This window comes from Neoarius graeffei, chromosome 5 (assembly GCF_027579695.1).
Source record: "Neoarius graeffei isolate fNeoGra1 chromosome 5, fNeoGra1.pri, whole genome shotgun sequence".
Classification (NCBI taxonomy): Eukaryota; Metazoa; Chordata; class Actinopteri; order Siluriformes; family Ariidae; genus Neoarius; species Neoarius graeffei.
The window spans coordinates 64,213,215-64,227,294 of NC_083573.1; the positions used below are offsets into that span (position 1 = coordinate 64,213,215).

General features: G+C 40.2%; 1 protein-coding gene across 1 annotated transcript; it reads right to left on the reverse strand.

Annotated features, from left to right (window-relative positions):
• Positions 1-1,202: 1,202 nt before the first annotated feature.
• On the reverse strand, positions 1,203-5,830 carry stmn1b (stathmin 1b). Its single transcript, XM_060920647.1, has 5 exons — positions 5,783-5,830; positions 3,658-3,703; positions 3,369-3,541; positions 2,951-3,142; positions 1,203-2,850 (listed from the first exon to the last, which is right to left on the reverse strand). Exons 2-5 carry the CDS (start codon positions 3,671-3,673, stop codon positions 2,782-2,784), a joined length of 450 nt encoding a protein of 149 aa, XP_060776630.1. The 5' UTR covers positions 3,674-3,703; positions 5,783-5,830; the 3' UTR covers positions 1,203-2,781.
• Positions 5,831-14,080: the final 8,250 nt, after the last annotated feature.

The following is a 14,080-nucleotide window of genomic DNA, read 5'->3' on the forward strand; positions in this document are numbered from 1 at the left end:
TTTTTAATGAAACGTTTGCTTTTTGTAGGCCTAGGATAAGGTAATAGGTGTTTGTACTGTGTGTGTTGTCCCTTTTGGTTTGAGACTAGTGTGTAAATGTCCTCTCTTTACCCACACAGAGGTGGGTGATGCTAACAATGTGGCTTTGTAGGCCTCTGTGTGTGAATAGAGCTCCTTCATCATAAATTTAGACACAGCAGGTCCAATGAAGCATTTCCCCACTTTCTGTTCGCACTGAACTACCGTTTATAACGGGTATTGCATGGGATCTTAAGTCGTTTTTACTTCAAGGTTGTTATGACACATGTAAGTGGACAGATTTTGTCTTTCTAAAAGTTATCGTGCTGATATCTCACATCATTATCTGTAGCCACTTTATCCTGTTCTACAGGGTCGCAGGCAAGCTGGAGCCTATCCCAGCTGACTACGGGCGAAAGGCGGGGTACACCCTGGACAAGTCGCCAGGTCATCACAGGGCTGACACATAGACACAGACAACCATTCACACTCACATTCACACCTACGGTCAATTTAGAGTCACCAGTTAACCTAACCTGCATGTCTTTGGACTGTGGGGGAAACCGGAGCACCCGGAGGAAACCCACGCGGACACGGGGAGAACATGCAAACTCCACACAGAAAGGCCCTCGCTGGCCACAGGGCTCGAACCCGGACCTTCTTGCTGTGAGGCGACAGCGCTAACCACTACACCACCGTGCCGCCGTCATGCTGATATAGCTTGCATAATTTGAATGACCATAAATGGCCTGTTTGCTGAGACTAGAGGAAATCTGGCCCTTTTACAGTATCTCGCAAGAGGAAATTACTGAAATCAGTAGCAGAACTGAATATCTGTTCAGAGATAAAAATATCACCACATTTGAATAAACACGCTTACACTTCAACGCGTCAAGCACAGACAAAATCATTTTTAATTCCTCATGCTGAAAATGGACAGTGCTAGAAAGGAGTACATGAAATTGCAAAAGGATTATTTTACGTTACTAAATTGAAAAACTGTCCTACTTAGACAAAAAGGCCTAAGTGGGAATGTAAAACCTTATTAAATGTAATATTTTTGTAGTCATAACAGGAGATTCAAGGTAAAGATTAACTGTGTTGGAACTGGGATTTGGAATTTTGGGAGCAGTTTGTAAAAAAATGTAAAAAAAAAAAAAAAAAAAAAACATCATTGCATGGTATTTAAAAACGAAGGTGTATTTACATTGTGGAAACATACAACTTGTTTTATTCAAGACAGTCAAATGAGCTCGGATTTGCTGTGCATGGATATAAGCTGATCAAAAACCCTCATTCAGTTGATGTTTCGGTTGCAGATCACGTCTTCCCCAGCAACCTCTTAGAAAGAATTTTCAAGAATGAATAAGTGCTGTGCCTTCAAATGGGCCACTAGGTGTCAACACATACAAAACAGACTAAACCTGGCTGTTTGGTGTTACTGGAAATGTTCACACATACTTGACTGAAAACTTTTTTTCTTCCCCTCTTTAAAGATCAAGTACGTCCAATATAGAAAGTGTGTTTATGAATATCATCTATACACTGTAAAACATTTCAGCCTTGTTTAGTTATGTCCACTTACTTTTTCTCTTTAACTCAATGAGCTCTGAAAAGTGTTTTAATTTGAACTAATCTGTGCAAGTTTTCAAAGGTTAGACTTGAATTAATTAGTTGTCTTGACTAATTGAGACTTTTTCTGGGTTGAAACAAAGATCATTGTCAAATTGAGTTAACTTGCATTTTCAAGGCAGCAGGTGAACTTGCATTTCCAAGTTAAACCAATTTGAAATGTTTTACAGTGCAGGCCCTATTGTCTGAATAATTAATAAAGGCATGTGACAGCAGGCCACCATTATCCACACCCTTGAGTAGGAAGGCTCTAGCTACAGGCTGAATTACTGGAGAATGTTCTAGCTAATGCACTTTAACAGATAAATAGATGAGGAGACCACTGCAACATGCAAAAAACAAATGTCAGCCTTTTAGATGTACGGTTCCTCTGGTGATGATTCACTTTCACCAACACATACAAAACAGACTAGATCTTACTTGGCAATATTACTGGAAATTTTCACGCATGTTTAAGTGAATGCACTTGTTTGGTTTCACTCTTTAAAGATAAAGTACAGCCAATATAGAAAGCGTGTTTATGAATATCAAATACAGGTCATATTATCAATGCACATCTTTGTCTGCAATGTGATACTAGTACGGATCTGTGTTTCTCCAGAAATATTAACAAGTTTACCAATGACAAGGTAAATTCAGGAATGTGCTTGTTAACCAGATGGAAAGAGAGTTACACAGACAAGCAGACAGATAGTATTTGTTCATAAATGACCATCTACAAAAAGGGCAGATCTAAAACTGTTAAACTCTAAAACATAATAAGCAACTGTGCAACTTTATTAAGCTCAAAGAACTGCGGTTTCGACATACACAGGTACAGGTCAACTTGCACAAAGCAATAAACAAAGCCAGAGACCTATGTGTAACACAGGCATGCTTCCCAATAGGAGAAAAAACTGCTTATTTAACAGGCCAAAAGCTTCAAGTAGACAACTCTACAGGTGATGGAGATATAAAGTAGGTCTGAGCACTGGAAGATAATTATGCACCTGTTTGTCCTCTAAACTTTAGCTAAAAGTGTCAGAATGAACATATAATACTGGCCATATAATGGAGCAAAAATAAATCTTTGGATAAGTTAAAAAAAATCCCTAAAACAGAGTAGCACAAAAAAAAGAAAAGAAAAACCCTTCAGTTCTCTTCAGCCTCGCCTCCATCTTTTGTTTCTTTGTTCTTTCGGACTTCTTCAATTTTCTTGTCCTAAAATGAAATATATATGTTAAAAAAAACTTAGTGATTAATAGGATTAATTCCAAGCTTTGTCAATTATAAATGAGAGATTTCAGCAATGAAGGCTTACCTTTTCCTTAAATTTCTCATTCATTGCTGCCATCTGTTTTGTACGGTTTTCTTTGTTTGCTTCCATTTTCAGGTTGAGTTTCTCCTCTGCCATCTTGCTGAAGTTGTTGTTCTCCTCCATTGCTTTCTGGAGAACCTCTTTCTCATGCTCTCGCTTTTCAGCCAAGTGCTTCAGGACCTCTGCCTCATGATTCTGAAGAGATTTTTTTTTTAATAATCAAAATCACTACATCATATATCCAAACTAGCTAGCAACTCATAGAAAAAAGTGGGACCAGCAGGATAACCAAGAGCCTTTAAGGGTTATACAGAGTATAATGTTCAAGAAGACATTATGACTAATATTAGACCAATTAAAACACTCTCCTGCAACATTATATTTATGCATAAAAACTGTGTATTTACAATCTTGTCATTACTTTACGTCTTTCCTCTGCTGCATCCAGTTTCCTTTGGATCTCATCCAAAGACACCTCCTTCTTTTTGGGGGTGGACAGAGGGAATTCTCCCTTGGCATCTGGTGCCGAAGGGCTCAGGATGACCTCAAATGCTTGTCCAGAAGCACGCTTGTCCAGCTCCTTAACATGAATATCTGTGAATGATAAGACATTGATAATAACTATACAGTATGATGTCCCATTTGGACAATGACTGCATGAAGATGAAATATGCTGTATGGAAGAGTATGTCTATATGTTTCCATATTACCTCCAGAGGACGCCATTGCACTCTTTAACTTGAGAGTTTCAAATACCTACAGAATACATGCAAATAAAGAGTTTATATTATATTATATTATATTATATTATATTATATTATATTATATTATATTATATTATATTATAATCTTCCATGACAGAAATCCCACTTCTTTCTATCTGTATAACCGAAACCAACAGTCTGTCAATGACAGATGAACATATTCTTTGACAGCCTTGTTCTCCTGTAAACAACACTGGTCTGACAGCATCGCCTACAAGCAGCATGTTCTCCTCAATACTCTATTATTATAGCAATGCTTCAGATCAGAGACTGTTGCAAAATACACTTTGGACCTGCATTGCATTGTGTTCTTTCTATTGTCTTTTTTCGGTCTGTGTGTGTGTGTGTGTGTGTGTGTGTGTGTGTGTGTGTGTGTGTGTGTGTGTGTGTGTGTGTGTCTTTTGTCTATTTCGGTCTCATGCTGTGCTGGAAAACTATATAATGAAGGAATTCACAATTTTTTTTTTTTTTTTTTTTTTTTGTGTGTGTGTAAATACATTTCCTGTGATATTGTCCCTTGGCTATATAGAATCAGTGGGATTTGGGAGTGGTGTCACCTGATCAGCATCCTTTTTCAATTTCTACTTTACACAAAGCTGTTCTGTTTGCAGATATGGTGCAAACTGAATGATAACGTGGGCAATAAGGTAAAAAATAATAATAATAATAAATAAATAAACCGAGAGTAAATTGGTCTGTTTTGTTCCTTGAAATTGAAATTGTCCTGCTGTTCTGGGAGAGAAGAGCAATTAAGTGAGTCTCGACACCCCATCACCTGAAGAATACAGAGCCTGAGAGGAGGCATTAAATATATTCGGTATTAGATAAAAAAGAAAAGATGTCTGATTAAACTGAGTGACTTGGATTTGCAGGTTATAAACATCGATTGTGTTTAGAGGGTTATTAGGTGAACTGGGCGGCAGCTCAAGGAAGGAAACAAAGGAGATTTTGTGTCTGTGTAACGAACAAAGGCGACGGCGGCGTTTTCCTCCAGTCCATTTCACACATGTCCCAGTTCACTCAGTAGGACCGAGTGAAGATCAGACTGGACCTTAGACAGCAAATAAAACCCTATGAGCATTGGGAATCCGTGTGTGACGTGATATTATTTTTAATGAAAATGATACTCCGATACACATGAGCGAGCATATTAATCTGTGTGATAAATACAGAATTACATCATTTGCCCAAGTCTACAATGGCAGCAAAATAACCAGTGCATCATGCACAAGAACGAGTTTCATAATCATTATACGGATAAATAATGTGTCACGTGGTATGACCGAACCCGTCACACCCAATATCACTCGATGGTATTTGGTGTAAAATTGCATCACGAATTCCAAATATATAAACTCATAAGATAGCCTATATATTTGACTTAAAACAGCTATTCATAGGTTGACTTTGCAATTTCATTTGCAAACAATCACTGTGTTCGGTGAAAGGCTGCAGAGACAAAGGCAGTGTTGACTTGCATGTGGTACTACTGAGCATAGCCTATTTATTCCACTCATGACTCTAGACATCACAGAAAGAGCTCATCAGATCAGTACCTGTACATCGTTATTTTGTGTTAATCCCTGCATCTCATCGTCTGAAAGCAACATTTGTTCCCTTTGCCAGAGACTCAGCAGCAGAGCCTTTATGAAAACGTGGTCCAGCTATGAAAGACTTCACTGACCCCAAACCAAACACATCACAATCTATAAGCATTTATAATCATTTTCACAAATTCCTTTCATTAAAAAAAAAAATTGAGCAATCTTGCACTGGCAGTTCATACCTGTAGAATTAGCTACCAACAACCAACCATCAAGGTAAAACCCATCTACCTACCCAATTAATAACATCATTCATCTAAAGAGCTCGAAAATGAAATAACTTTTTAACTAACTAAGCTCTCATTACTGGACCATTAGTCTATAAGTGATGTTCCATTCATGCTTCTAAAGCTGATTTATGGACACTAATTCACATTTGAGGAATCTCTTTTAATGCAATAGATTTAACAACGCGTTTTATAACGGGAACAGAACAAAGCACCATGAAGACTGAATAACACACCCACCTCGGATGCTGTAGGAAAAGCACTCCCAGTGTGACTCCTCACGCGCTCAGGCTCCGCTCTGCATCAGCACCGCGCGATCGCGCAAAAAAGGAGCAAAGTAGGTGACGTCACTCTGAAGCTAATCCTGATTGGCTGAACTGGACCCTTGAACGACGCAGTGGGTTTGTAAGAATTTTGGGACATGTAGTTCGTGCATCCCTGTCGCTGACTAGGCTGTACAGGGGAGTAGCTAGGATTTTTCAAGGGGGGGTCACACACTGACTGGCAGCCTCAGTACATTCATCTCATCTCATTATCTGTAGCCGCTTTATCCTGTTCTACAGGGTCGCAGGCAAGCTGGAGCCTATCCCAGCTGACTACGGGCGAAAGGCGGGGTACACACGGGGTGTGCTCCCATCACCCAATCAAGCATCCAGCCAGAGCAGGTCATGATATATTTTTTACCATATTAACATGCCATTGTTGTGTGTTATGCCTGATGTAAAGACTCTCGTCTCTGCGAGCCTACCACACAGATTTAATACTTGTCATTTTTAGGGCATACCTAACAACCTGTGTTTTCTTTCTCTCTCTCTTCCCCCCCCCCCAATCTGTCCCTCTGAGTTACATGTTGATCCTGGGATTGAGATGCTGGCCTCTTCTGCCCCTCGGACCTGCTTGATCCATCCTGGTGCCCTGTGTCTGGTCGGAGTTTTATCGCACCGCTCCTGTGAAGGACGGCCCCATGAGGACAGTTGAGGGCTATACCTGTTAAAACTGTTAATATTATAGTCAGGCTGTCTGTTGTTGCCCAAATGAGGATGGGTTCCCTTTTGAGTCTGGTTCCTCTCGAGGTTTCTTCCTCATGTCGTCTGAGGGAGTTTTTCCTTGCCACCATCGCCACAGGCTTGCTCATTGGGGATAGATTAGGGATAAAATTAGCTCATGTTTTAAGTCGTTCAAATTCTGTAAAGCTGCTTTGTGACAATGTTTATTGTTAAAAGCGCTATACAAATAAACTTGATTTGATTTGATTTGATACACCCTGGACAAGTCACCAGGTCATCACAGGGCTGACACATAGACACAGACAACCATTCACACTCACATTCACACCTACGGTCAATTTAGAGTCACCAGTTAACCTAACCTGCATGTCTTTGGACTGTGGGGGAAACCGGAGCACCCGGAGGAAACCCACGCGGACACGGGGAGAACATGCAAACTCACAATGGTTGTGTGTCTCTGTGTCAGCCCTGTGATGACCTGGCGACTTGTCCAGGGTGTACCCCGCCTCTCGCCCATAGTCAGCTGGGATAGGCTCCAGCTTGCCTGCGGCCCTATAGAACAGGATAAGCAGCTACAGATAATGGATGGATGGAAATACTCATAATTCGCAACTAAAAAGACTGCGGCTACACTGGCAGCTTGACCATGCTTTCTAGTGTGATCGTGTTGCGCTTGCGCAGAACTGTGTCAATCCCGTGCACCTTGGCTCGTGCACCTGAAGGCGTGCCTCGGGCTGGGCGTGTGCCTAACAAGCTCTGGCATGCATGCCGTTAACAAAGAACACCTATCTTTAATCAGTGAACTATGTTTGGGCTATTTAAGGACCGCGCCCATGCAAGGATGATGCGAAGTATTACACCGTGTCTAGTGTGCCTTACTGAGCCTTGTTTCCTGTCCCTGTTCTTGTTGATCTCCTGGTTTTTCAACTCCTGTTTCTCGTCCCTTGATCCTGTATAGTTTTGCCTGTGAGATTCTGTCCGCGCCTCGATTGACCTCCTGCCTGTTTCTTCGATTACGACTTTGCCTGCTGTTTCGGACTGTTTGCCTGTTGTATGTGTTTCACGCACTTTATGCTCATATCGTACTGTGTATTATTTAACATATCTGCACTTACATCTGCCTCTCCCGCACACACTCTGACAAACTGGGTTTTCATGCCCAAACCACAGGAAGTCAACGTTATAGAAACCCTAATGAGGCTGAGGTGACAATCTAGTTTAAAAAAAATGTTAGAAAAATTACAGTGGGCGCTTTTCTAATATTCTTATGCAGCTATTGAAAAAATGTATGGTCCGACAAAGGGGGGGTCACGGGCACCCCAGGACCCCCCAGCTACACCCCTGATGTATAATTAATTTCATGGTTTGTTGATTATGATAAATCTAGAGTTTAAAGTGATTGAACTTGCAGGTGATGTCGAGGTCGTTGTGAGTAGGTTTGCACGTCAAGTTAAGTTCTTTATTGTCATATGTGCAATGTCTACACAATTAAATTCTTACAGTTAGGTCCATATATATTTGGACACTGACACAAAATTTGTTTTTTTACTTGTTTACTGAAACATATTCAAGTTGTAGTTATATAATGGACATGGAGATAAAGTCCAGACTTTCAGCTTTCATTTGAGGGTATCCACATTAAAATTGGATGAAGGGTTTAGGAGTTTCAGCTCCTTAACATATGCCACCCTGTTTTTAAAGGGACCAAAAGTAATTGGACAATTGACTCAAAGGCTATTTCATGGGCAGGTGTGGGCAATTCCTTCGTTATGTCATTCTCACTTAAGCAGATTAAAGGCCTGGAGTTGATTTGAGGTATGGTGCTTGCATTTGAAAGATTTTGCTGTGAAGAAAACATGCGGTCAAAGAAGCTCTCCATGCAGGTGAAACAAGCCATCCTTAAGCTGCGAAAACAGAAAAAACCCATCCGAGAAATTGCTACAATATTAGGAGTGGCAAAATCTACAGTTTGGTACATCCTGAGAAAGAAAGAAAGAAAGAAAGAAAGAAAGAAAGAAAGAAAGAAAGAAAGAAAGAAAGAACTGGTGAAGTCATCAATGCAAAAAGACCTGGATGCCCACAGAAGACAACAGTGGTGGATAATCGCAGAATAATTTCCATGGTGAAGAGAAACCCCTTCACAACAGCCAACCAAGTGAACAACACTCTCCAGGAGGTAGGCCTATCAATATCCAAATCTACCATAAAGAGAAGACTGCATGAAAGTAAATACAGAGGGTTCACTGCACGGTGCAAGCCACTCATAAGCCTCAAGAATAAAAAGTCTAGATTGGACTTTGCTAAAAAACATCTAAAAAAGCCAGCACAGTTCTGGAAGTACATTCTTTGGACAGATGAAACCAAGATCAACCTCTACCAGAATGATGGAAAGAAAAAAGTATGGTGAAGGCATGGTACAGCTCATGATCTAAAGCATACCACATCATCTGTAAAACACGGCGGAGGCAGTGTGATGGCTTGGGCATGCATGGCTGCCAGTGGCACTGGGTCACTAGTGTTTATTGATGATGTGACACAGGACAAAAGCAGCCGGATGAATTCTGAGGTATTCAGAGACATACTGTGTGCTCAAATCCAGCCAAATGCAGCCAAATAATAATCGGCGTTTCATAATACAGATGGACAATGACCCAAAACATAAAGCCAAAGCAACCCAGGAGTTTATTAAAGCAAAGAAGTGGAATATTCTTGAATGGCCAAGTCAGTCACCTGATCTCAATCCAATTGAGCATGCATTTCACTTGTTAAAGACTAAACTTCAGACAGAAAGGCCCACAAACAAACAGCAACTGAAAACCGCTGCAGTAAAGGCCTGGCAGAGCATTAAAAAGGAGGAAACACAGCATCTGGTGATGTCCATGAGTTCAAGACTTCAGGCAGTCATTGCCAACAAAGGGTTTTCAACCAAGTATTAGAAATGAACATTTTATTTACAATTATTTAATTTGTCCAATTACTTTTGAGCCCCTGAAATGAAGGGATTGTGTTTAAAAAAATGCTTTTAGTTCCTCACATTTTATGCAATCATTTTGTTCAACCCACTGAATTAAAGCTGAAAGTCTGAACTTCAACTGCATCTGAATTGTTTTGTTCAAAATTCATTGTGGTAATGTACAGAACCAAAATTAGAAAAATGTTGCCTCTGTCCAAATATTTATGAACCTAACTGTAGCTTGTTTACATCTGAATGCTGTAGACACACGTACATAAAAGGAGACAGTATCTAGTAGTATAAAACACATTATTCTATCCATATTCACTGGATATAAGCAATTGCATGCTCTGATTGGCTACTCTACTACAAGGATATCAGCTCATATACAGTGACTAGAGAAAAACAAAATGGCAGAGCGTGTTGCTGAACCAACCAAGGATGAAATAAAAACTATACTCAAAAACAAAACCCCAAAAAATAAAAAAGCAACAAAATATGGAATAAAATTATTTGACAGTAAGAATGTATCTTTTTTTTCAAGAATTATTATTATAGCATTTTTCACAAGTTGCTACTGTTATTTCGCCGGTTTGTTTACATTCTAAGTGGAAATGATTTTGTCAGACATTTTGTATAAAGTTTTTATTTATCAAATTTGCAAAAAATAAAAATAAAAGTGCTCTGTTTCTCAAAATCCAGTGAATGTGGATAGAATAAAACAGTTATTCCACTCAATCTCATCACACATGGCTTATAGCCGACTTGGCGCTACATACCTCATCGGCTATCAGCTGGAATAACTGTTAAATATATACACATAACAGTACATAAAATACATCCATCCATCTATCTATTATCTGTAGCTGCTTATCCTGTTCTACAGGGTCGCAGGCAAGCTGGAGCCTATCCCAGCTGACTACGGGCGAAAGGCGGGGTACACCCTGGACAAGTCGCCAGGTTATCGCAGGGCTGACACATAGAGACAAACAACCATTCACACTCACATTCACACCTACGGTCAATTTAGAGCCACCAATTAGCCTAACCTGCATGTCTTTGGGGGAAACTGGAGCACCCGGAGGAAACCCACGTAGACATGGGGAGAACATGCAAACTCCACACAGAAAGGACCCCATCGGCTGCTGAGCTTGAACCCAGGACCTTCTTGCTGTGAGGCGGCAGTGCTAACCACTACACCACTGTGCCGCCCATACAATTATTATTATTATTATTAACAACCAACTGTACAATAGTAAGCAATACCAAAGATCAAAAAATAAAAATACAATCTAGGAAATCCAAAGCTATTGTTCATTTGGCCAGTGCTCTTTCCCTTAAAAAAGGGGGGGGGGGGGGGCCTGGAAATTTAGGGAAAGGCCAATGGCTAATAAGATTTGGTAGCCATGTGCAAAACTCAAATTTTTTCACTTGATCGGGCCGGATATCATCTCTCTAATTATCATTTCACTTTCCCATATTACTGTCTTTTGCATTTTGCTGCAGAGTTTTTCTATTACATTTTCGTCATCAAACAGTTATTTAATATCATCTTTCAGATGTTTTATTCCTCCTCCTAAACACCCTATTATCATAGGGATTACTTTAATTTTAAATTGTTCTCATCTTTCTCGTAATTTGAAACACAGCTGTTGGTATTTTCCTGTCTTTTCATTTCATTTTTCATTCCTGTTGGATTTGTTCAGACACACCAGATCTATGATATATATTGCTTTCTTTTCAGTATCCTCTAGCATCAAATCTGGTGGTCTTGCTGTACAATCCATTCTCATTCTATGCTCCCAATCCTAATATATTATTATTATTATTATTATCATTATTGGGGTGGCACGGTGGTGTAGTGGTTAGCACTGTTGCCTCACAGCAAGAAGGTCTGGGTTCGAGCCCCGTGGCCGGCGAGGGCTTTTCTGTGTGGAGTTTGCATGTTCTCCCCCTGTCTGCGTGGGTTTCCTCCGGGTGCTCCGGTTTCCCCCACAGTCCAAAGACATGCAGGTTAGGTTAACTGGTGACTCTAAATTGACCGTAGGTGTGAATGTGAGTGTGAATGGTTGTCTGTGTCTATGTGTCAGCCCTGTGATGACCTGGCGACTTGTCCAGGGTGTACCCCGCCTTTCGCCCGTAGTCAGCTGGGATAGGCTCCAGCTTGCCTGCGACCCTGTAGAACAGGATAAAGTGGCTACAGATAATGAGATGAGATTATTATTATTATTATTATTATTACTACTACTACTAAAACCCCAATTCCAAAAAAGTTGGGACAAAGTACAAATTGTAAATTAAAACGGAATGCAATGATGTGGAATTTTCAAAATTCCATATTTTATTCAGAATAGAACATAGATGACATATCAAATGTTTAAACTGAGAAAATGTATCATTTAAAGAGAAAAATTAGGTGATTTTAAATTTCATGACAACAACATATCTCAAAAAAGTTGGGACAAGGCCATGTTTCCCACTGTGAGACATCCCCTTTTCTCTTTACAACAGTCTGTAAACGTCTGGGGACTGAGGAGACAAGTTGCTCAAGTTTAGGGATAGGAATGTTAACCCATTCTTGTCTAATGTAGGATTCTAGTTGCTCAACTGTCTTAGGTCTTTTTTGTCGTATCTTCCGTTTTATGATGCGCCAAACGTTTTCTATGGGTGAAAGATCTGGACTGCAGGCTGGCCAGTTCAGTACCCGGACCCTTCTTCTACGCAGACATGATGCTGTAATTGATGCAGTATGTGGTTTGGCATTGTCATGTTGGAAAATGTAAGTTCTTCCCTGAAAGAGACGTCGTCTGGATGGGAGCATATGTTGCTCTAGAACCTGGATATACCTTTCAGCATTGATGGTGTCTTTCCAGATGTGTAATCTGCCCATGTCACACGCACTAATGCAACCCCATACCATCAGAGATGCAGGCTTCTGAACTGAGCGCCGATAACAACTTGGGTCGTCCTTCTCCTCTTTAGTCCGAATGACACGGCGTCCCTGATTTCAATAAAGAACTTCACATTTTGATTTGTCTGACCACAGAACAGTTTTCCACTTTGCCACAGTCCATTTTAAATGAGCCTTGGCCCAGAGAAGACGTCTGCGCTTCTGGATCATGCTTAGATACGGCTTCTTCTTTGAACTATAGAGTTTTAGCTGGCAACGGCAGATGGCATGGTGAATTGTGTTCACAGATAATGTTCTCTGGAAATATTCCTGAGCCCATTTTGTGATTTCCAATACAGAAGCATGCCTGTATGTAATGCAGTGCCGTCTAAGGGCCCGAAGATCACGGGCACCCAGTATGGTTTTCCGGCCTTGACCCTTATGCACAGAGATTCTTCCAGATTCTCTGAATCTTTTGATGATATTATGCACTGTAGATGATGATATGTTCAGACTCTTTGCAATTTTACACTGTCGAACTCCTTTCTGATATTGCTCCACTATTTGTCAGTGCAGAATTAGGGGGATTGGTGATCCTCTTCCCATCTTTACTTCTGAGAGCCGCTGCCACTCCAAGATGCTCTTTTTATACCCAGTCATGTTAATGACCTTTTGCCAATTGACCTAATGAGTTGCAATTTGGTCCTCCAGCTGTTCCTTTTTTGTACCTTTAACTTTTCCAGCCTCTTATTGCCCCTGTCCCAACTTTTTTGAGATGTGTTGCTGTCATGAAATTTCAAATGAGCCAATATTTGGCATGAAATTTCAAAATGTCTCACTTTCGACATTTGATATGTTGTCTATGTTCTATTGTGAATACAATATCAGTTTTTGAGATTTGTAAATTATTGCATTCCGTTTTTATTGACAATTTGTACTTTGTCCCAACTTTTTTGGAATCGGGGTTGGACTACTACTACTACAGGATGTCCAGTGTAAACTGTGTGTTGCTTGTGTGTGCAAATGCGTGTAAAGTGCCAAGTGTAGTTTGTCCTTGTCATGTCTGTGGTCTGTGGACCCTAGACAAGTCGCCAGGTCATCACAGGGCTGACACATAGACACAAACAACCATTCACACTCACACACTGTAAAAAAAAGAATAGTTGAGAATACTTGAAATTTCAAGGCAACCGTCTGCATTAAGAATTTTATGTTTTGCTAACGATGTGCCCATGATAATCCAAACTATGATAACACTGTTATCTTTATTAAGAATTCTTAATTGTCAATTTTCAATTCCTCATTCTGCCAACATAGATTTCTCTTTTTGCTGAACAGTGGCATTCACAGTAGTACAAAAAGGCAATTGAGGTTATCACAATTTATCATTAAACTATACATGCCTTTTTTCATTGTTCTACACAATTACAAAACTTCAATAATGTACAATAAACTTCACACTTTTTTTCACCTTTATTATTGGATAGGACAGTGTAGAGACAGGAAATGAGTGGGAGAGAGAGAGACGGGGACGGATTAGGAAATGACTTCTGGCCGGAATCGAACCCAGGTCCCTGGATTTATGGCATGGTGCCTTATCCACCTGATCCACGATGCCCCCAACTTTACACTTTTTAAAAAACTTTATTTCAATAAGCCCTTTTGAACAAAATCAAGTATTTGTATAA

Excerpts from the sequence above, each read along its gene's own strand:
- stmn1b (XM_060920647.1), bottom strand. Across the intron at positions 3,143-3,368 it reads CAGCAGAGGAAAGACGTAAA|AATCATGAGGCAGAGGTCCT; the intron begins GTAATGACAAGA and ends AAATCTCTTCAG. Across the intron at positions 2,851-2,950 it reads ATGAGAAATTTAAGGAAAAG|GACAAGAAAATTGAAGAAGT; the intron begins GTAAGCCTTCAT and ends ATTTCATTTTAG.